This window comes from Hyperolius riggenbachi, chromosome 4 (assembly GCF_040937935.1).
Source record: "Hyperolius riggenbachi isolate aHypRig1 chromosome 4, aHypRig1.pri, whole genome shotgun sequence".
Taxonomy (NCBI): domain Eukaryota; kingdom Metazoa; phylum Chordata; class Amphibia; order Anura; family Hyperoliidae; genus Hyperolius; species Hyperolius riggenbachi.
In genome coordinates this window covers 291,384,350-291,409,548 of record NC_090649.1, presented here as the reverse complement: position 1 = coordinate 291,409,548, position 25,199 = coordinate 291,384,350, and the positions used below count along the sequence as shown (strand labels likewise).

The following is a 25,199-nucleotide window of genomic DNA, read 5'->3' as shown; positions in this document are numbered from 1 at the left end:
CGGTGGCAAGCAACACCACTAGCTCAAATATAGTTAAGTCCAATATACTGTAGATTAGCACACCAAATTTTTGTTTTGAAGTTGTATTAAATGCATTCAAATCAACACATAAAGCAGACAATTGTTTGGGGGCCACAGGGGGTTCCCTTCTTTAGAACATAGTGTAGACCAATGTGATGTAAGATATTATGCAGGGATGATTAGGAAACATGTTCCTGGTGGGAAGAGACTAGTGCACATGGGTGGGGCAACACCCACCCGAATCATGGTCCCCCCCCACACACACACACACACACACTCAGTAACAAACAGTAAACTGTTTCCACGCTCCAGCAGCATACATTGAACAGGATTGAACAGGATAGGGTCTGTAACAAACTCTCCATGTCAGTCTGAGTCTATGTAGCCATTAGGCCAACCAAGGGTCATATCTATTTGCCATCAATACCTCACAAATCCTTGCAAGATTCTTTGTAATCGATTTATCTGGATTTTGCAAAAAAAATTCTCTCTACCAATGTTCTAACATTCAGTCAAAAGAAATAGAGTCTGAGGGCCATATGCAATTACCAAACTCGCAAGCGATAAGTGTTGGTGTGTTCCTAAATTAGGCGTCAGTAAGGTCGCCTAATGCAATTGCATTTAACACCCCCCGGGGCGGAAAAGAACTCGCTTGGGCGATATACTCGCCCAGTGAGTTCCTTGCCCCCTATGCAATTGCATTTTTCACCTACCGGGAAGCGATGCTTCCCACCAAAGATAGGTATAAACTTTTCACCTGCTCTGAGCAGGCGAAAGACCTATTGGCGGTGTCGGCAAGCTGTTTTTGGCATCTGGGAGCCTCCTTTACTAAGGACACCCCAGATGCCAGGGATTGGCAGTTTTGACTCCTTACCTATTTAAAATGCAACAAAAAAACATACCTCCATCGTTCCCGTCTCACCGCATGTCCCGCGCCGCTCCTCCGCTCATTCTTCCTCCATCTCTGTTTATTCTCTGAGCTGGCAAAGCATCTTTAAGTCTCCCGCCGGGGCTCCCCATTTGTCTACTAGGTGGCCCAATGAGAATCAGGTCCTGAATCTCATTGGTCCAATTAGAATCAGGTCCTGATTCTCATTGGTCCAATTAGAATCAGGATGATCCTCATTGGGCCACCTAGTGGATGATAGAGGTATGTTTTTTCAGAAGGTCCTAGCGGGTCCAGCGGTAGCGACGAGCGGCAGGAGGCGACAGGCGGCGGGCAAGAGCAAAGTCTGGCTCTTGCGACGATGCGCACACATTTCCCGGGGGAGTGAGGCTGCAGTGTTGTGGTGCTGAAGGACAGCTCCCCGGCACTAATGCCTCACTCCACATTGCTGGCCACACAGGAGCATCGCTCAGCGAATAACTAGTATTCGCCTGAGTTATGCTCCTTTACGCAAGGACATCGCTCAGGTGAAACTGGCAATTGCCGGTAAATCCTGAGTGATGTGAGGAGATAAGAATCTCACATGTTTTAAGCTTCTTATCTCCTCGAATTGCATATGGCAGTGACAGTCTTACCAGCTGAAAGCCGTTTCTCTTTTAAATTAGCCAATAAACTAGAGGCTCTAGTCTCCAGCAATGCTTAGCTACTAAGAGAAGGAATTACACACAAGGGCCCATATGCAATTAACTTTTTCTCCTGAGTTTTCTCCTATGTGATACTTTTAAACTTCTTAATAAAATTCCTTTTAAGTAACCATAAAGCAAGAAAACATTCAAAATAAATTGATAGTACTTTTTGCTTGTAAAGTCATGAGGGTTAGAATGATTTGTCTGTGATCTGTCCGCACAGCAGTAGCTTGCTAGTAAGTAAGGATTAAAGCATGCCAGCAAACTAGCCAAATACACCTGTAGGTAACCTTTCTTCAATAATAGCACCACCATCTGAACAATCTGCTTTGTTCTAAAGCCTCTGAGTTCTACTTGTGATGTTTAAATTTGGTTCCTATCATTGCTGAACTATTTAACCTTAATTTTATCTTTTGAATTAGGCAAAAAATATATAAAGCTCGCCATACAAATATTGATTTTGATCAGCCAAATAGGACCCACCACCCAGCCATTGTGCACCTTTTGTGCCCCCCCCCCCCCCAAGATTTGAAGCTGGAGCTGCCACTACTAGTGCAGGCAGTGAGAGCTGCAGCCCCTGCACCAATGGGAGGGCCCGCTTACGGACATTTTGTGGGGCTAGAGGAGTCACGACATGAGGGAAAAGCCATGACCACACATCGGCAGGGAGAGGGGACAGTCCGCCCCTCCCTAACCTCAGGCTCTCCCCTCTGCGCTCCCCTCTAGCATCAATAAGTGACTGTGCAGGCAGCGGGCAGGAACACAGGCTGATAACAGGTATGCTGAGCAGTGAAGGATAAAACAGAGAGCAGGGTAGGTGTTTTCTCTAATGTTCCCACTGATATACACTCACCTAAAGGATTATTAGGAATACCATACTAATACAGTGTTTGACCCCCTTTTGCCTTCATTCAGTTTGGAGTTCAGGAGATTGTCTTGACCAGGATCACATCCCTAAATGCATTGAAGCAACTGCAATGTGATTGGTTTATTAGATAAGTGCATTAATGAGAAATTGAACAGGTGTTCCTAATAATCCTTTAGGTGAGTGTATATGGTAAAATACATGAGGGTGCCTCACAGGGCCGGGACAAGGTCCTCCAGCACCAGAGGCAGGGATTCCAAAGTGCGCCCCCCCCCCCCCCCCGAAACTTGCGGTCGAGAAACTGAGCGACACCACAGATGCCCATGTTAAATGATAGAACTACCGGCCACTGCCATTAATTCAGGTGCTAGGGGCACATGTATCGTTTGGACAGCATGGTAGCAGCAGTGGAGTTCTGCTAACCTTTTTTTATTGGTGGGAACAGCACAATAGCAGCAGTGGAATCCCTCTACTCTGGAACATAACTCTGTAGTGACAGGGACAGCGGAAAAAGCACCAATGGAATTTGCATACCCTAGGCAGGAGTAGCAACAATGGTAGCAGCAGGGACACTGGTTAACTGTGTCTGATAGTTTTGGTGTTAGGTGTAGGTAGGCGGAAGGTTGGTGTTAAGTGTAGGTAGGGGAGGGTTAGTGCTAGGTGTAGGTAGGCGGTGGGTTGGTGGTAGGTGTAGGTAGGGGGGAGGGTTAGTGGTAGGTGTAGGAAGGGGGGAGGTTAGTGTTAGGTGTAGGTAGGCGGAGGGTTGGTGTTAAGTGTAGGTTAGGGAGGGTTAGTGGCAGGTGTAGGTAGGAGTAGGGTTGGTGGTAGGTGTAGGTAGGAGGAGGGTTAGTGGTAGGTGTAGGTAGGAGGAGGGTTGGTGGTAGGTGTAGGTAGGAGGAGGGTTGGTGGTAGGTATAGTTGGGGGAGGGTTAGTGTTTGGCATTGATGCTGAAGGGGACCAGGAGGACAGAGACAGCTGATGGACTTCACGGGGCTGGAAGAATAAATCCTCTTCTACCCCTGGTGACAAGTACACTTTGAATGTATGTCAAAACACACACACACTGTACACACACACTGTACACACACACACACGTACACACACACAATGTACACACACAACATTGTACACACACACACACTGTATACACACACACACACACTGTACACACACTTGTACACACACACACTCACACACTGTACACACTGTGCGCACACACACACACACACACACACACACACACACACACACACACACACACACACACACACACCTAATCAACTCCCACTGCCCTTACACATAATAAATGCCTGAGATGAGAGGGAGGGGGCAGTTACACTGAGGGCTCTACAGCGCAGCGAGACATAGCACCTAAACAGTTATGTGATTGGGAGGGGGACACTCGCTGAGTCTCTCTGCTGCAGCTTTACAGCCTCTATTACTCCCTCCCCCATACCTTCGTCTTGCAGCAGAGTAGGGGCGACAACTATCCAGTGCAGTGAAGTTTGCCTGGCTGGTGAGGTCATGTAGAGGAGCTCACTGCTGCTTGGGGATTACTGTCTCCTGGTTACTATCCCCCTGCAGACTACAAGACACTTGCTCACTACTGCCGATGCTGAGCAATGTGCAGTGCAAGGCTTCCAGAAGTTCCCGGGTCCCACGATGTCTTGGACGGCAAGCAAGTGGGGCCACTCCTCCTAGACCCAGGCCACACGCAAGAAGCCGGCACCGCTTCCTGCTGTTGCCTAGCAACAGCAATGCTACAGTCTCTGCAGCGCCTGTCATCTGTTTGATGATAGCGCTGCTCTGCATAGTACTGGGACGCAGGGACCCGGGGGACTCTGTGGAGTGTGGGCGCCGGGACTTGCCTGCAGTTGTGTCTCTACCGCAGCCACTGTTTATCACAAGCGGGGAGAGCAGAATGCGCTCTCACAGTGATGCGCCCCGAGCCTGGAGCCTCCCCGGCCTATGCTTCGGCCCAGCTCTGGTGCCTCATCTCTAGTTCCCTTTAATGTATTTAGATAGTTTAGCCTGTTTAATCCCCCCTCATCTTTGACTAATAATCACTGTAATTTGATCTCTCATCTGTGTCAGATCAGAAATATCCTCTGCCATGGCAGTGAAGCTAATTTGTAATCGATATGTCTACTTCCATGACAGCAGGAAGTAGACAAACTGCAGATTTATTGCAGAATTTGTATCAGCTGTAACATTTTTTTCTTTAAATGTTATTATACTGTTGCTTATCTTTTAGAGCAGAGAGGAAGTTCTGAGTTCAGGTCTGCTTAAATAGAGCCCCAGTGGCACATTTAAAGATTGGGGATGTATGGGGGGTTTCATACAATTACCTACTTCATTTTATTGTGTTTTTGCCCTTCAGTGATTTTATAACTGGTGTTGCTTTGAGGTTGTGTGCTTGCTTGAAGAGAAGCTGTTTGCTTGCTTCTTTATTCTCCAGCTATCAACTAAACTAATCCCACTAGTTCTGCCTATAGTTATACATTTGGCAGGTTGATGTGACAGTGTGAGGCAGAATCAGTGGTGGCAGGAAGTTTAAATAAGTACCAGCATATCTCAGGATAATGAAACTCAACACTGTGCCCTCGGATGCAAGCACTTTTTGTTTGAATAAATTCTTTAACAACACACTGGTCACCAGATGCCAGCTACAGCTTCTCAGCATTTATACATTTGAGCAATAAAGCCACTAAGCCAGTAAACAGTGCCAGAATGAATTTTAATTTCCCTCTCCATAGGGGCTGCATTTTATCTCTTGAATTTCTAAATACATTGTACTGGTTTTCCTATACCTTATGTGCCCTTTTTAACAACACAGAATTAATAGAATCTTTTATATTTTGATTGTTATTAATCCCTTTTTTCATTTTTTTTGTAGCTGAGAAGTTGCCTACGACACCTGCTCTACCAACAGCTGCTCCACCTTCTAAAAAAGGTACAGTTTCACCACTTCAGGTTCCACAGTTTGTAGCCCTTAAGGAGAACGTGAACTGAAAATAAAAAGTCACAATAACCGTACACAGGTCATACTTACCTCCTGTGTAGTCTACTCCTCAATCTCTTTCACTTCTCTTGCGTCCCATTTGTCCACTGTGATCAATGGAATTCTCCGTCCTCCATTTTAAAAATGGCCATTACCCCCTAACAGCTTCCTGGTCAGCACATTGTTAAACTGTAATTTTGCCCACTTGAGCCATAGGGAAACATGGACATTACTTTGCACATTCACTTGTAACTGACAGCTACTGATATATAACTGTCAGAAACTGGTATCTTTCAGTGCTGACAAAATATTGTCAGAACTGGAAGGGAATGATCACTGTAAGAAGAAAATGGTGAGCTTCTGAACGGAACAGGCGGTGAGGTTAGTATGTAATTTTCATTTGCAGCTACGTCATGTGTTTATTTTAAATAATTTTCCTCGCTTCAGGGTTCCCTTTAAGGTACTTAACAATCTTGGCATTTCATCTGTGTCGCTATTGATACAGCAAGCAATTTGTTTTTTTTATTATTTATGCTACTTATGCTATTTATGCGATGGGGGTTTTATTTTCAAGACAATATTATTTTTTGGATATTATTTTTTTTTCCCAACAATTATTTTACTTTATAGGCATTTTATAGGGATAAAATAGGCATAAATGCAGAAAATATCCAGCCTGTGTATCTATAGGGAATGGATGCAATTCTAAGGATGCAGTTTGTGGACCCTACTGCTTTACAGATGCATTGCTAGGCAACAGCACAGTGATGCATCTGTACAGTATTGGGGCCCTAGTGATCACAGTTGATCGATACAGGTGGAAGTTATTAAAGGTGTCCATGGGGACCAAGTACAGATGATACAAGGGGTTAATTGGCTAGGTAGCAGTTTATACTTCACTACCGGAAACAAAACACTTTTTTAATGTGACTAAAGCTGGTGGACTATGAGAAGCAGAGGACCTAGGAAGCATCTACACAGCACAATATCACAATACAGCCTATCTAACACTGTCCCTTTATTAACAGAAGCTCCTCTTCTTACACTTACTAAATACAGTCTTAAAAAGACTCTCTAATTTAAGAAAATCCCTCTGAGGGATACTTGCATCGGGAGGGGGAAACCTTATTGTCCCAATGAGGCTTCCGCCTCCCTTGTAGGTTCAGGGAATCCATCGCTGGCTCGCCCAAATACTCCCCCAATCTTCCCCCGACAAACTTGATAAGGGATGATATATTTACCTACCATGATCCAGCGCAGGCGCAGCAGCGGCTCTTCGTTCGGGCTAGGCAGAAATAACCAAACCCAATCGTATCCACTCTACTGCACAGGCGCAAAAGGACTCGCGCCTGCACAGTAGAGTGAATCGATCACGTCCCTCTATTTCCGCCTTAACCTGAATGAAGAGCAGTTAGTGCTCCTGAAAAGTTATTTTAAACAGATGAAAAATCATCTCCTAACAGGAAAGCTAGGAGAAAAAGTAAACTGAATATAGCCCTTGTCTTTTACGCACTCCTCTTATCAGTGGCTATGTTTCAGACACTTACAAGTCAATAGACTAGCGTAGCTCCAGGAAAACCTGAAGGAATTAGATAGCAGTTAAATGCAGACCTTTGCAGGAACTAGATAGTATAGCATAAAAAAGTCACCCTAATAACTGTATAACAGAAGTAAGACTTAATTTAGGAATTTACCACAAATCTGCACTAATATAATGCTGAAAAAACAGCATCCCTATTTTACTTACACTTGATTAAACAATTTTGAAAGGAGACATTGAATTTAAACCAAAACTACCTACTAGGGCTTATAAATTAAGACGTAATTTAAACTTGACTTGAGGCCTCAATTTAGATTCACTTTTATCCTCTCATTATAAAAATGATACATATTGTTTTACATATGTTTTCTTTTTTTAGACAAAAGTCTTTTCATTTAATCAGTATAATGAAGAGTGAATATAATAAATGGGATGCATTCATTAGATTCATTAGTCTTTCTCCTCTGTTGATTGAATTAATTTGAATCTAATGAAGTGGAAATGTTCAAAAAGGGATTCTGGTAAGAACTAAGAGTATTGCACAAACCGAAAAGGCTGTGGTCAATAAACATACAGTAAGACTAAAGAAAACATCAATGTACTAACTGGTAAAGTTGACTCATTTAACTGAACTCGAATTTGATTGATTCTCAGTAATCAGAGCTTTGCTGCAGTTTCCTAGTATGTTATCTAGAGAAATTTCAGCTAGTATTGTCATGCAGTGCAAATGGACAGAGCATCCTAGGGAAACAAGATGCTTGTGGCTAAATGTTCTTAGCATTACAGTCATCAATCATTGTCAGTCATTATAACAGAAGTGTGACTTACTGAGAAAAGCTATCTACTGTACATACCTTATTACTAGTGTCCCCCGCTCAACCATTATGGTGTTATGCTGGACACCCTCTCAACAGACGCACCTATTGTCTCTAACCGCCCCCCCCCCCCCCCACACACACACACACGCTTTAAATTGTAAGACTCTAGCAGGGCCCTCACCCCTACTGTTTCCAGCTTCAGCTTGATTATGCAATCTCACTGTCTGACACCCTTCTTGTGGACTAGAGCATACTCAATTTTGAGCAAATACACTGAACTACTGTTATCAAAGTCATTTGCATGAGATTGTTTTGTTGTAAGTTCCTTGTATGTCCTACCTTGTATGGTAACTCATTTATCTATTGTACAGTGCTGCATAATATGTTGGCGCTTTATAAATACAATAAATAATTGTAATAATTGTTTGACAACTGGCAGACAAAGCTCATTAACTATAAAATGTGTATTACACAGTGGCATTAACTAATCTTTCAAGACATGCAAAAAAAAAAAAATGAAGTGAAAGTAGAACGGGTATCCAGATCAACCATACAGGTCATGTCCCCTGTATTCCTGCACGCTAACGAGCAGATCTGATAGACACAGACAAGGCGGGATATAACTCAAGAGGAAAAATTGTCTACGAAACCTATCCTAAATAATAGGCTTTCTGCAGAAAACCACAAATGCTTTTTTGAAACCTGGAAAAGACCTACCTGTAATAAAAAAAACTGTCACACCAAGAAAAATTTAATTAACCACTTTACCCCCACCCGTACGAATGTCTCCGTCCCCTTTTCCATCCTTTCACCCCCCGGAAAATCCGTACTTTCTGCCCTCCCGCCGCTGCCAGCGCTCCCGCTCGCTCTAGCGCGCACTCCCGCTCGTAAACACGCAGCCCGCCGCTCGCCCGGAGATCAATGAACGGCAAAATCCATTCCCGTTCGTTGATCTAAGCCGATAAGCAGCGTGATCATTGTGAAAAAAAAAAAACTTACCCAGCCTCCAAGTACTTCCTCCAAGCGTCCGGAAGAAAGCTTGGAGGTCGCATTAAACAAAGTTACTGTTGCCATCTTGTGGCCAAATAGTAAAACTACACCCTAAAGCATTTTTCACATACAAATTCATTACTTATACACAAAAAATTAACTCATTACCTCCCACACTCCCCATTTTTTTGGGGGGGGTAATTAAAAAAATTTACAATTTACAATTAAAAAAAATACATAAATAGTTACCTTAGGGACTGAACTTTTTAAATATTTATGTCAGGAAGGTACAACACTGTTACTTTATAAACTATGGGCTTGTAATTAGGGATGGACGCAAAACTAAAAAAAATGCACCTTTATTTCCAAATAAAATATTGGCGCCAAACATTGTGATAGGGACATAATTTAAATGGTTTTATAACCGGGACAAATGGGCAAATACATTTCATGGGTTTTAATTACAGTAGCATGCATTATTTAAAAACTATAAAGGCCGAAAAACTGAAAAATAATGAATTTTTTCCCCACATTTTTTCCTATTTTCCCATTAAAACATATTTAGAATAAAATAATTCTTGGCATAATGTCCCACCTAAAGAAAGTCTAATTGGTGGCGGAAAAAACAAGATATAGTTCATTTAATTGTGATAAGTAATGATAAAGTTATAGACGAATGAATGGAAGGAGCGCTGAAAGGTGAAAATTGCTCTGGTGCTCAAGGGGTAAAGCCCCTCAGTGGTAAAGTGGTTAAATAACAGCAGACTTTTCTAAAGCAACGTAGCACTTGAAAATCAAAGTTTCTATTTATCAGTGATTTTTTTTTTTATTCCAACTTGATCTAGTGTCTTCTAAGAGCAAGGAAGAATTGATTATAAAAAATGAGTGTTCAGTAGATTGTATCAGAATTTCTCCTACCGAACCAGTGCAGCCGTACCCCCATTTTCCCACCTTAGAGCAGGAGCTGTCTCGTATACTTGTGTCTGTAAATGGGCGCATGACCACAACCCAAGTCACACCTCCATCTGCCTACCAACTTCTTAAAGTGCCCAACTGCCCATTAACGGTACAATTGTTATTAATTGACCATATTTTTGATCAGATTTTTCACATCCCATTCTATGAAAACAAAAAAGTTGGTGGGCCCAATTGATCCCGAACAATCACATTATTGGTTGATTGACATTATGGATGTTTCCATTTATGGGCACCTTTAGAGTCAGATTGGGTGGAGTATGGTTTTTATGTATGACTACAACTCTTTTTCCCCATGTCCATGCTTGTAAGAGCATGTTTGTTCAAATACAGAGACTGGTGAATGGTCAGGTGGATAAGTAAAGTGCATAACTACGGTTGCTTGTATCATCACTCAGCACTAGGAAGTATTGACAGCAGAATAACATGTCAGATCTCCCTGTGCACTATTTTTTCAAACAGAGAATTGTAGGCAGGATCAAGGGCATAACAACAACTCAGACAGGGAGCCCCCCTGTAAAATTATCATGGGGCACCCTGGGATCCAAACTCCTCCCCCCCATACCCCCCCCCCCCCCCTGAACACCCTTTGCTCTGACACCATTGTAGAGTAGTGCAGTAAGCAGAGTAATATTTATCTGCTTCTAGCACTGCAGGTCTCCTCCATGCATCACAGCCACACACTCTCTGTTGTTATTTACTAGCTCCCTATTAGGTGACTTGCACTGGTCATGTGATGGGGAGCCAATGAATGGCAGAGAGTGTGGGGCTGTGAAGCATGGAGGAGACCTGCAGTTCTGGAAGCAGGTAAGTATTGCTCTGCTCCCGGGGCTAATCTGCATGCTGCTGGTATGAGGAAAGAAGAGCAGACAGGGGCTGCAAAGGCCAAGGTTACACCCCCGGGGCAGGATGGTGAGGCTGCATAGAATGGGTGCAAGAAATTCACTTTTAAACGACCATTTGCTGGCATTGCTGTTGTACAATGTGCATAAAAAATGAAGAAACAGTGTATACAACTTGTTGGTTACTGGACATTTCTCAGACATATTTTACACAATCTTTATGTACTTTCACATTTAGGATTCTGGGCTTTCTTTTCTCAAATTGTAAGGCTTTATCATTGGCAGTTTCTCTTTATTGTCTTCATTTTGATTTATTCTGTTTTTTAAGTTGTTTTCTTTTGTTTCCTTCCTCCTCCACAGTCTACATTACATTCTTATCTCTTCTAAACAAGAGGTTGTTTTGGATAATACCAGCTAAATTGGTTGCTCTTATAAATCTGTTGCTTGCTGTAAATACTCTGGAGGTGGATTCAGACAAGCTTGTAATAAAGCCTGAAAACATTTCTTTTCTAGTGCAGTGCTATTTTACCTCTGTGTCAGGCTGTGAATTAGAATCAAAGAGCATGCAATCATCTTACAGCCTGAATGCCACTTAGACACAATGCAGCTCCGCCACACAATCTAAATCCAAATGCTTAAAAAAAACAAAAAAACATCTGAGAAACATATTGTGGAATCAACTGTGCAAACAGGCTGTTTACTCATCTGCTAATTAACTGGAACTTTTCAGAATGTTAGTTGAGAATATGCTTTTGAATTCAAACTATTTTCAAGCAAGTTAGAACTTTTTATATCTTCTGCTTTTCACTATTTAAAGTGAAACTTAGGCCCATTTTACACTTACCAACTGCTTTGTCCCGTGTTATGCTTCCCCACGGCAAGGGCCATGCAAGTCTATGGAGACTTGCACACTTAATGCAATGTGACGTGGTGCACTGGAAGTATCCAAACTGCCACTGTACATACACATGGCTATCTCATCATGTCACATGTCACTTAAAGGACTTACGATGTGAATCCTGAAAAAAAGTCATGTACTTCTTTCAAAGAGCATTCCTCCTGGGAGACCATCTGTGCCCTCCCTTTCACTTTTCTGCACTTTATTGACTGTCTCCAGGCTCCGGAGCAGATCCCGATCCTCCCCAAGGTCGTCTTATCTGATGTACATCAGGATCGGCCGCTTTAAATTTATTCCTGTGCACTTTGTATAGCCGCTAGTGCGACTGCACAGGTCTTGAGCTCTGTCCACCCCACGTCCTCTCTTCTGGCAGTCTCTTAAGCATCATGTGGGTGGGCTCACATGACTGTCATGTGAGCCTGCCCACATGATGCATACGAGACTGCCGATACAGAGGACGCGGGGTGGACTTCCCGGCAGTCTCCTATGCATCTTGTGGGCCGGCTCACATGACAGTCATATGAGCCCGCCCACATGATGCATACGAGACTGCCCTGAAATAGGACGCGGGTTGGACAGAGCTCAAGACCTGTGCAGCCGCACTAGTGGCTGTATGAACTTCACAGGAATACATTTAAAGCGGCGATCCTGATGTACATCAGATAAGGCGACCCTGGGGAGGGTCGGGGTCTGCTCCGGAGCCTGGAGACAGGCAATAAAGTGCAGGAAAGTGAAAGGGAGGGATTGTCTCCCAGGAGGAATGCTCTTTGAAAGAGGTACATAACTTTTTTTCAGGATTCACATCGTAAGTCCGTTAAAGAGAAACTGTAACCAAGAATTCAACTTCATCCCAATCAGTAGCTGATACCCCCTTTTCCTTGAGAAATATTTTCCTTTTTTCAAATATACCATCAGGGTGCTCTGTATAGCTGATATTATGGTGAAACCCCTCTCACAGTGTGCTGTCAGGACCATGGTTCTGACATCACACTGTGGGAGCCTTGTTGCATTGTGGGAAATAACAGCAGTTTACAACTGCCAAAAAAGCAAGTAGCATCTCCTTCTACTGCTAGCCATCACATGCCAGTAGTAAAATATCACCATGTGATAAATATCAGGATGTAAATCAGGGAGAGGAAAGATCTTACAATGGGCAAACACTGACTAAATCATTTATACATAATTATTGTAAAAATGAAGCACTTTTTATTACATTATTTTCACTGGAGTTACTCTTTAAGGTTCACTTTAAAGCTAACCCAACCTAAACGAAATAATAAATACAAGTTGACTATTGGTATGGGCAGGTGACACTGTCAATTATATATAGATTATACACCTGTAGGGGGATGACTGAGCTGGGCAAGAACCATCAGAGTAACAGAATCTGCATGTGAGATTGAGACTTGCACTAGTGCTTACATGTCTTTATATAGATTCCATTGGTAGCCGTTTACCTTATTAAACAGGCTGTCTATCCCAGCACCAGCATCACATTTTTTTTTTATTCCGGGGTCTCTTTAAATCAACACACATATATAGATCCTTTACACTGTAAAATTCTAAAGCAAAACAACCTGTGTCCTAGACAACAATAAAATACATTGAAGGTAATACAGAAGATCGCACAAGAATAAAATGGCAGTATTTTTGTAAGCCAGTTCACCATTATAAGGATACCTCTACCAAACTGGTCCCTATATTGCCCCCACACAATACACAGCTCAGCAAGTAGGAATGTCATGCATCATACCTATCTGGAAGCATATCTCGCTCTAGATACAAAGGGAAATTGCCCATTATTCATCCAAATGAATTTATGTAAAGCAACCAACATTCAAAATCTCACCATTTATAAAACATGGTGTGCAATGGCATATCTTAGAGTGTAAGCTTATTTTGCAGGGCCCTCTTCCCTGTGTGCTCTTTTCCACCACCATATTAAAGCCAGGTCACATAGCTTTAAAGAGACACTGAAGCGAAAAAAATTTTTTATGATATAATGAATTGGCTGTGTAGTACGGGTAATTACTAGAAGATTAGTAGCAAAGAAAATATTATCATAATTTTATTTTCAGTTATATAGTGTTTTTTTTATAACATTGCATCATTCTCTAATACTTGCAGTTTACACACTACTCTGCATTATAAATGTTTTTACAGAGCAGTCTTGTGAACTATTGACTGACAGTTGAGATAACAAGCTTCAGAAGACAGAGCTCTCTGCGACTTTGAAAGTCATGGAGCTCAATGGCTTTTTTGCATGGATAACAACTGGAGTTTCTTAACTCTCCCTGTACTGGAAACAATATTAGACTTATGTCTCTGCTCCTAATGTTTTATTTCTTAGCTGTACTTAGCTGTACTCCTCAAAGGAGCTATGTGAGAAATTTGCTTGCTACTTTGCTGACAAAGTATCTTCTATTCGGTCTCTCATTCAGTCCACAGCACCCAAGACTCATGCAACTAATGGAAATAGCTGCATAAACAACCTAACACCCTGGATTGACTTCAAAAGTATTAGTGAGGAAGAGATCTCAGACATCCTCTGTCGTCTCCGCCAGACAACCTGCGACCTGGACCCTGGACCAACTAAACATATGCTGAAATGCCCCGACCTGCTTGGTCCAGCATTTCACAAAATAGTAAATTGCTCTCTGCAAGCAGGGAGGTTTCCTACCTCTCTAAAAGAAGGAATCATCAAGCCCCTTCTTAAAAAACCTTCCATGGATCCAGATGCTATGAGCAGCTACAAACCTGTCTCCAACCTCCCCTTCTTAGGTAAAGTTATTGAAAAGGCTGTCTATCTGCAATTTGAAACCAGGCTGTCAGTAAACAACATCCTGGACCCTCTACAATCTGGCTTTAAGAAACACCACAGCTGTGAAACAGCCCTCATCCAAGTCTGCAACGATCTGCTCATGGCAAGGGACAGAGGGGAATGCTCCATCCTAATCCTGTTGGATCTCTCAGCGGCTTTTGATACAGTTGACCATGAAATCCTGCTTAACAGACTGCAGGAGTACTGTGGCATCAGTGGATAAGTCCTCCAGTGGTTCAGATCATTCCTGACTGACAGAACACAGAGAGTATCCCTAGGACCTATAATGTCCAAACCTGCACCTCTACAATTCGGAGTGCCACAAGGATCAATCCTATCCCCTCTGCTGTTTGCAATCTACATGTTGCCACTCGGTACACTTATCCAACGACATGGCCTGACGTACCACTGCTACGCCGATGACACACAGCTATACCTGTCCTTCAAACCTGGTGGAACAGACCCTACCCCAAAAATAAACTCTTGCTTAGCTGAGCTTCAGGCATGGATAATTGATAACTGGTTGAAACTGAATGCTGACAAAACTGAGGTCCTGTTTGTCCAAAGCCAGTGCTCGCCATCAAAACAGCTCTATCCTAAAGCAACACCAATCAGGATTGGGAATTCAGACATAAACAGCTCCAACCTTGTGCGCAGCCTTGGCGTACTAATCGATGGGGAATTGAGTTTCAGAAACCAAATTTCATCTGTAGTTAAATCTTCCTTCTTTCATCTGAAGAACATTGCAAAGATTAAACATCTGATTCCCCCAGAGGATCTTCCAACCCTAGTCCACGCCTTCATCACATCACGGCTGGACTACTGCAATGCCCTTTATGCTGGCCTCCCCAAAAAGGACCTGCGTCGCCTGCAATTAGTGCAGAATGCTGCTGCCAGATTGCTAACAAACCAGCCTCGCCACTGTCACATTACACCGATCCTTCGCTCACTGCACTGGCTACCAGTAGAATGGAGAATACTCTTCAAGATTGGACTGCTGACATTCAAATCCCTGCACAATCTGGGCCCTGGATACATGAAGGACTTGCTGAAGCTGCACCACACCTCTCACAACCTCAGATCATCAAGTTCTATAAACTTGGTCACTCCCAGAGTGCACCTCAAAAAATCTGGAGACAGAGCCTTCTGTCATGCTGCCTCTACTCTTTGGAACTCCCTACCACACGCTGGAGCTATTCAAATCCAGACTGAAAAGCCACCTGTTTAGCCTGGCATTTCCAGATTTATAAAACTCTTCCTCTGTATCACGATGGTCGGAGCCATGCTTATGCGCTTTGAGTCCGACGGGAGAAAAGCGCTTTACAAATGTTATTTGTTGTTGTTGTTGTTGTTGTACTATACATACAAATTATTATGTCATATTTTTTTTTTTTTTTGCTTCAGCGTCTCATTAAGATCTGTGTGTTAGTATTCACTTTGCGCTTGTATTTTGTAATACAAAATATTCAGTAGTAATTTAATTGTGGAATTTCAGGTTGCAAACAAATGTTTGCCCTTTTATGACAGATACACTTTAATTGCTTGCTCACCAATAAAATAAAATCATAATTTACCTAGATGCACCCAGCATTGTAGCATGACCTTCTTATGAAGTAGCTCAAGATTAATTTTAGCTGTTTATAAAATATAAGGAACATTAAAGGACAAAAGAGTAAAGTTAAATTGTTACAGAGCTGATAATTTTCTATCAGTATTTGCAGTTAGATTGCTTTGCAAGCGAACTCTGCATACAACATATTCAGCTTGTGTTCTCCAAACCAGTGAGAGTAGATGTTGTGCTCCTAGCTCAGTTCATAGAGTAACTGTCTGTGGCATGTAGCATGATGATAGGAATTGTGCTGGATTTGAGACGTGTGGTTAGGGATGCTCATTCAGATACTGCGGAATTGAAATGTCTGCATTTCAGAGCGGAAATCAGCATTTCCGATTGGAATTCGGAAGTCAGAAAATGGAAATTGGAATTCCGCTAAAAATTTAATTTAACACAAGTCGGTAACTTTAGCCCAATCACAGAACTTGGAAGCATTGGACCAATTAGTAAATTCACAAATATCAGATCAGATCAGTGCGGTAATTTTACATCAATCACAAGATTCCATTTTTCTGATTTCCGAATTTCTGTTTTCCAATTTTTTTTGGTCATTTTTTGCATTCTCTGATGCAAAAAAAGACAAATAAAATACTCCTTGGAAACTGGCAAATTGGAAAAACAGAAAATCGACAATCAGTAAAACCGAAATTGGAAAATTGTAAAAATAGGAAATCAGAAAAAAAAATGGAAATTGGAATAATGGAAATTGTCATTGGCGTAAATCGGAATTTCCATGAAACATTTCTGACACATCTCCAGTGTGCATACACCTTGCCTGTACTTTTATATTGTTATTTGCATTGCACAGATTAATAACCAATGCTATATATATACCTGGACTGCTTCAACAGTCTAGTATGCCAAGGACAAGTCTGTCGTTTGCACATAGAGTTGCCGTATCGCGAGGGCGTGCGCGGAGACAGGACCTTTATGCAGGGAGGAGGCGCGATAGCTGACCGGCCAGTCGGCTGATGTCAGAGGAGACTCACGGTGCTCCGGATTGGTTGATTGTTGTGGGCGTGGCGGTGGGGTCTCCTCTGCTTCATAAGCCTTCTCTGTTCACTCTCAACTTGTCTGCTGTTGCGAATACTTATGTGCTAGCGCTCAGACCTTAGATAGTATCCGGTGTGCTTTTATCTGGGAGGAAACCATGGATTTCCCACAAGACTAGGATAATGTATACTGTTATTGATATTCTGTGTATGACTCTTGCTACCCTCTGACTCTGCTCTTGCTTACCGTTCCTGTACATCTGCCCATCTGACTCTGTTGCTGAACCCTGCCTGATATCTTACTATTCTCTTGCCTATCGATTCTGTACTGTGCCTGCTCGCTCGTTACTGATCTCAGCCTGTCTGACCTCTCTACTCACCAGTGAGCCCTTGTCACTGTTGAGGTGCTCTACTGATAGTACCCACCAGCTCCTCTGGTGAGGTGAAGCCAAACTATCAGTTATTGTGTCCTGATAGTACCCACCAGCTTCTCTGGTGAGGTTAAGTCAAACTATCAGTTATTTGTACTGATAGTACCCACCAGCTCCTCTGGTGAGGTTAAGCCAAACTATCAGTTACTGTGTTCTAATTGTACCCACCAGCTCCTCTGGTGAGGTTAAGCCAAACTATCAGTTACTGTGTTCTAATTGTACCCACCAGCTCCTCTGGTGAGGTTAAGCCTAACTAATCAGTTACACTGTTCTATAGTACCCACCAGCTCCTCTGGTGAGGTTTAGCTAAACTATTCTGTTACTGTTGCACCAAGCACTACATACCTCGTTGCTTACCAGCTATACTTTTATTATTGGTGATACTGCAGATCACCACATAATCAGATATAACGTCTGTATTATTGGTGATTCTGCAGATCACACATAATCAGACATGTGTTGCTACACAATTCGTTACAGATTGCAATACAATTCTTGGATACCTCGATAGCTAATAAGGAGTCAAAAAACTTGTGTGTGACTGAGACATGCAGAGAAGAGGAAAGAAGTTCAATAGTTTCTCATTACTCTCTATGGGAATTAGCTGGATAAACCTAAAGAGTAGGAGATAATGGATGGAAAGTCAGATCAGCTCATAATGTAACACTGTAACACTGCCTGTAGCGACCTTCCAATTAATAAAAATTATATCTGTTGTAGGGCCCTTTTCCACTAGAGCGTTTGCGATTGCTGATTCGCAAAATCGTAAATCGCTACCGAATTTAAAATCGATACGGTTTGCTAAATAACATAGGAATCACGGTAGGTAATTTCCAATACCGCAATTCATTTTTTTGCTGCGATTTTGCTATGCAGTGCATAGCATAGCAAAATCGTGATCGCAAACGTCGGGAAATTGCCGGGAAATTTTTAACTTTTGCTGAATCACAATCGCTAGCGTTTAGCGCGAACGCTAGCAATTGCTAGTGGAAAAGGGCCCTAACAGAGTCATTAATATGCCTCACAAGTTTGACAATGCCACACTATTAAGGATTTTAAACAATATATTTCAAGATTCAAGTAGTTTAACACAGACTATGAAAAGATTTTTAGGCTTTCACATTTGAGAAGTTTACTTCAAATATCCCTGATATGCTTCTCTACATTGATTTCTAGCATTCTGCATGCATCTCACTTCGGTAATTAAATGTTAAATATATGTTATCTCCATTTTAAATAACACATTTATATGCAGTGTGGATATTCCAGGCAGGGTGTATAAGGTAGTGGTTAGATAAAAAATGGGTAATTAAAATTCAGTATTACTTCCATAGAACACAAACTTGTCAAACAGTCAGAGCAGCAGATTTTTAAGATTATAATCCTTGACAAGTACCAGTATATCACACTGATTTTTGTTTTCTCCTTAGCAATCTGCACCATTAAGTATATTTATAAAATGCTCACATTGCTGCATTTCTCAAGGAAAACCTAAACCCATTGACAAAGGATCACATTTTTTTCTTTGAAAATTTTACATCACGGTGTGAAAATATTATATCTGTACTCTCACTTAGTAATATCACTAATGTGGACTAAAAAAGCCTGACAGTGCTTAGCAACGTGGAGAGGTTTGGAGAAGTTGCTAAGCAATATCAAGCCCTTAACATGCCACTTGCTCTCTTTTCAGGCTAAAGAAAAATGAAAAAATGAAAACTTGTAGAAGCTATTTTTGTGATGTTCAAAGTAGCAAATGTTATGTTTCAATTTTAGACATAGCAATTCCTATTAAATTCTTGCAGTGCCACTGCCAAAGTGTTATGCTGCAGAAATGCATAAGCATGATGTGTCCTTGGCAAGTCACAGTGACTCTGAGGCATTATAAATGTCTAAAAATTATATCATTACACTAAAGTGGCAGTAAAGAAATCACGTATTAATGGGACAGTATACCAAATATACTGGCTTCTAACCACTTAATCCCGAAGGGTTGAATTTTTTTTACATCCGAGCAACTTTCACCTCCCATTCTTTTGCCAATAACTTTATCACTACTCATCACAATGAATTGATCTATATCTTGTTTTTTCCGCCACCAATTAGGCTTTCTGTGGGTGGTACATTTTGCTAAGAGCCACTTTACTGTAAATGCATTTTAACAGGAAGAATAAGAAAAAAACTGAAAAAATTCATTATTCCTCAGTTTTCAGCCATTATAGTTTTAAAATAATACATGCCTCCATAATTAAAACTCACGTATTGTATTTGCCCATATGCCCCGGGTATTACACCATTAAAATTATGTCCCTATCACAATGTATGGCGACAATATTTTATTTGGAAATAAAGGTGCATTTTTTCAATTTGCGTCCATCATTATTTAGAAGCCCATAATTTATTAAATCATATTGATATACTCCTTTGACATGCATATTTAAAAAGTTCAGACCCTTAGGTAACTATTTATGTTTTGTTTTTTTATTATTGTAATTTTTTTTTATTTTTTTTTATTTAAACTTGTATGTGGGTAGTTTTTGGTGTGGGAGGTAAACAGGGAATTGTAAATGTTTGTAAATGTATTTTATTCAGTGTTAAGTGTTTTTGGTGTAGTTAGCTATTTGGCCACAAGATGGCCACAATCAAAAAGTCCTGGGAGCGATCGATCTCGCTCCCAGGCAGAAGAAAGGAGACCAGAGCTCAGAAAAGCCGCAGTGTCTGAAGAGACGCTGTCGGCTTTTCTTCGGGGGGGTCCGATCAGCGAAAGGGATTTATAATCCCTTTCACTGATCGGTGGGCTAGCGGGCAGCAGCGGGGGCCCGCACGGGGGGGCCCGCGGGAGCATGCGCGACCTGCGGGAGTGCGTGCAGCCTAACTGGACGAAAATTTTCGGCCAGTTAGGCTTAAGTGGTTAAACAAAGACATACATAAGCAAAACGGATATATGGGAATGTGGGTGTCCACAAGCCTAGCATAATCTGTTGTCTGTGATGTCTGCTTTCCTTGCAAACCCCCCCCCCCCCCCAAAAAAAAAACCCGAAAAAATCCTGGCAAAGATATTTTAACATAAATGTGAAATCTGACAGGACACGCAAAAAAGGAAATTGGACAGTCTATAACAGCAATGGAGGTGAGAGAGACTTTAACCAGGGAGATGCTTGGTATCTTCTTTTTTTACTCAATAGCTTGGTTGCTATGTGTGTTTTGTAACATCTAAGCACCATCAGAAAAGCATGGATAGTTTTTTACTATGGTTTTCAAATAAAATATGAACACCCAAATGTGTCTAATTGCTCACAACTGCTTGTAATATGCAGAATCTAAAGGAAGCCAGCAAATACTTACAACAACTCCATTAAACAGAGATTTATTGGTTCCATATATCCACAGATGTGTTGGAGAGCCCCAAAGCTGTGGCAAGGCCATTCACATTGTGGTCACCCTATGCTGTGCCAGTGGAAACCCACATATCTCTATGTACTTTAAAGTAACAAACTCTGTGTTGTTGGAGGTGGTGTTATGAACCATGCCATGCCACTTTCTGTCAGCTGGTAAGAGTACTGACTTTAGCAGCCAAGGAAATCTGCTTCCCACTAGCATGTGCCCCATCCTGTCTGGAGACAGTTCTAGCAGCTCTCTAGCTGCCATGGACATCCACTGCCACCTATCGTGTATTCTCATACTGTCTGGAGACAATCTTTAAAGTTCTCTGCCCCGCCTGTAAGCAGTGTGTTAGGCCGGTGTCAGGTAGGCCTCTCTCTTAACCTTCTTGCCGGTTATCCCGAGCTCAGCTAGGGGTAACCTGCTCAGAAGAATTTCTTCGGCCCCGCTGGGCCGATTTTCAAATTTTTTTTACTGCAAGCAGCTAGCACTTTGCTAGCTGCGTGCATATTCCGATCGCCGCCGCTTGCCGCCGATTCGCTGCTACCCGCCGCGCCACCCCCCCCCTCCAGACCCCTTGCGCAGCCTGGCCAATCAGTGCCAGGCAGCACTGAGGGGTGGATCGGGATTCCCTCTGACGTCCCGACGTCCATGACGTCGGTGACGTCATCCCGCCCGGTCGCCAGGAAATCCCATTCGGAACGGGATTTCCTGCTTACTCTGATCGCCGAAGGCTATTGGAGTGGGTAGGGGGATGCCGCTTGTCAGTGGCTATCATGTAGCGAGCCCTGGGCTTAAAAGTGCTGCGCTGCCCCCTTTCCGTCAGAATTGGAACGGCAAGGGGCTTAAAGTGTACCTGATGAAACATTTGACATGATGAGATAAACATGTGTATTTACAGTGTAAAACATATTAATAATTAGGTTGTTTTTCGATTTTTTATTTTGCTACCTGAAAGAGTTAATTTTGACAAAAAATAAAATCTTCTATGAACTCATCATACACCAAACAGAATACCTTGGGGTGTCTTCTTTCTAAAATGGGGTCACTTGTGGGGTTCCTATACTGCCCTGGCATTTTAGGGGCCCTAAACCGTGAGGAGTAGTCTTGAACCCAAATGTCTCAAAATGACCTGTGAAATCCTAAAGGTACTCATTGGACTTTGGGCCCCTTAGCACAGTTAGGCTGCAAAAAAGTGTCACACATGTGGTATCGCCGTACTCAGAAGAAGTAGTATAATGTGTTTTGTGGTGTATTTTTACATATAACCATGCTGGGTGGGAGAAATATCTCTGTAAATGACACATTTTTGATTTTTTTTTACACACAATTGTCCATTTACAGAGAGATTTCTCCCACCCAGCATGGGTATGTGTAAAAATACACCACAAAACACATTATACTACTTCTCCTGAGTATGGCGATACCACATGTGTGACACTTTTTTGCAGCCTAGGTGCGCCAAGGGGCCCAACGTCCTATTCACAGGTCATTTTGAGGCATTTGTTTTCTAGACTACTCCTCACGGTTTAGGGCCCCTAAAATGCCAGGGCAGTATAGGAACCCCACAAGTGACCCCATTTTAGAAAGAAGACACCCCAAGGTATTCCGTTAGGGGTATGGTGAGTTCATAGAAGATCTTATTTTTTTGTCACAAGTTAGTGAAAAATGACACTTTGTGAAAAAAACAATAAAAATCCAATTTCCGCTAACTTTTGACAAAAAATAAAATCTTCTATGAACTCATCATACACCTAACAGAATACCTTGGGGTGTCTTCTTTCTAAAATGGGGTCACTTGTGGGGTTCCTATACTGCCCTGGCATTTTACGGGCCCAAAACTGTGAGTAGTCTGGAAACCAAATTTCTCAAAATGACTGTTCAGGGGTATAAGCATCTGCAAATTTTGATGACAGGTGGTCTATGAGGGGGCAAATTTTGTGGAACCGGTCATAAGCAGGGTGGCCTCTTAGATGACAGGATGTTTTGGGCCTGATCTGATGGATAGGAGTGCTAGGGGGGTGACAGGAGGTGATTGATGGGTGTCTCAGGGGGTGGTTAGAGGGGAAAATAGATGCAATCAATGCACTGGGGAGGTGATCGGAAGGGGGTCTGAGGGGGATCTGAGGGTTTGGCTGAGTGATCAGGAGCCCACACGGGGCAAATTAGGGCCTGATCTGATGGGTAGGTGTGCTAGGGGGTGACAGGAGGTGATTGATTGATGTCTCAAGGTGTGATTAGAGGGGGGAAATAGATGCAAGCAATGCACTAGCGAGGTGATCAGGGCTGGGGTCTGAGGGCGTTATGAGGTGTGGGCGGGTGATTGGGTGCCTGCAAGGGGCAGATTAGGGTCTAATCTGATGGGTAACAGTGACAGGTGGTGATAGGGGGTGATTGATGGGTAATTAGTGGGTGTTTAGAGGAGAGAAGAGATGTAAATACTGCACTTGGGAGGTGATCTGATGTCGGATCTGCGGACGATCTATTGGTGTGAGTGGGTGATCAGATTGCCCGCAAGGGGCAGGTTAGGGGCTGATTGATGGGTGGCAGTGACAGGGGGTGATTGATGGGTGGCAGTGACAGGGGGTGATTGATAGGTGATTGACAGGTGATCAGTGGGTTATTACAGGGAATAACAGATGTAAATATTGCACTGGCGAATTGATAAGGGGGGGTCTGAGGGCAATCTGAGCGTGTGGGCGGGTGATTGGGTGCCCGCAAGGGGCAGATTAGGGTCTAATCTGATGGGTAACAGTGACAGGTGGTGATAGTGGGTGATTGATGGGTAATTAGTGGGTGTTTAGAGGAGAGAAGAGATGTAAACACTGCACTTGGGAGGTGATCTGATGTCGGATCTGCGGGCGATCTATTGGTGTGGGTGGGTGATCAGATTGCCCGCAAGGGGCAGGTTAGGGGCTGATTGATGGGTAGCAGTGACAGGGGGTGATTGACGGGTGATTGACAGGTGATTGACAGGTGATCAGGGGAGATAGATGCATACAGTACACGGGGGGGGGGGTGATCAGGAGAATCTGAGGGGTGGGGGGGTGATCAGGAGGGAGTAGGGGGCAGATTAGGGACTAAAAAAAAAATTGCGTTGACAGATAGTGACAGGGAGTGATTGATGGGTGATTAGGGGGGTGACTGGGTGCAAACAGTGGTCTGGGGGGTGGGCAGGGGGGGTTTGAGAGGTGCTGTGGGTGATCAGGGGGCAGGGGGGGGGGAATCAGTGTGCTTGGGTGCAGACTAGGGTGGCTGCAGCCTGCCCTGGTGGTCCCTCGGACACTGGGACCACCAGGGCAGGAGGCAGCCAGTATAATAGGCTTTGTATACATTACAAAGCCTATTATACATACGTGCAGCGGCGATCCGGGTGCTAGTAACCCGCCGGCGCTTCCGAACGGCCGGCGGGTTACAGCGAACGGTGGGCGGAGCCAGTCCCCGGCGGCTGATCGCGTCACGAATGACGCGATCGCCGCATAGCCACTCCCGCAGCCGCCCCCGCCAATGGGCGTATTGCGGTCGTTTGGGCCCGGACTTTGCCGCCGCCCATCGGCTGGGGGCGGTCCTTAAGTGGTTAAACAATGTTTGCCCTTTATGAAATCTTTATTCACCCTGAATTACATTCTTAGATTTATCCCAGATGGCGACATCTTTTCATCTGGCAAAGTGCATTACTATGGGATATTTGTTTGTTGTGAAGTGTTCGTAAACAATGATTGATCTCTTAGTGTCCTTTGGGGTAGAGTGCTGTGAAGTAGGCTAAGCATCACTGGGAGGACACTCAGCTGTGTAATGACAGGTCAGATCTGTATGCTGATCAGAGTGGCTCCTGACCCTGTGATCACTGTGAGCCAATCACAGCTCAAGAAGGGGGAAAAAACATCTCTAGTCCTTAAGGGACCATCCCAAAAGGGTTGATCACATTTTTGTGCAATTTTTGTTGACAAAAATTGTGCAGAGTTCCTTATTATTAATAATAATAATAAATAAATATGTATACTGAAATCTGATTACGACCACTGACTCTAAGTTTCACATTTCTCATGCATTGTTGTAGTGGCTTTTAGTTATTTATAACCTACTTCCAGAAATGTGTGCCTGATTCTTTAAGAATATAAGTGTCATTTAAGGGACAAATTAATAAAAAAGCACAAAGAATACTAGTGTTTGCATATGGAATGAAGCATTATGCCAGGCTCACAAAGTGATATGTCCTTTTCCATTATAACCTGAGGTGAATTTCAAAAGTCTTTAACCACTTCACCCCCCCAGTGCTAAATTTCTCCGTCCCTCTGCGCACCGCTTCACCCCCAGGGACGGAGAAAGGCGCACTGGTTTGTTTACTGGCTGGGAGTGGGCATGGACCTCGTGCGCGCACTCCAGCCAGCCAGCACAGCAGGTGACTAATTGGATGTTAGGAACAAGCGTTCCTAAATCCA

General features: G+C 43.0%; 1 protein-coding gene across 50 annotated transcripts in view; it reads left to right on the top strand.

Moving 5' to 3' along the window:
• LOC137503854 (titin homolog) overlaps window positions 1-25,199 on the top strand; it is a 1,065,379-nt gene that overhangs the window by 395,432 nt on the left and 644,748 nt on the right. For all 50 annotated transcript variants that reach the window (XM_068231415.1, XM_068231409.1, XM_068231432.1 and 47 more), the window contains one exon: window positions 5,356-5,412. In XM_068231415.1, the coding sequence (XP_068087516.1) occupies window positions 5,356-5,412 (57 nt within the window). The remainder of the gene's footprint in view (window positions 1-5,355; window positions 5,413-25,199) is intronic.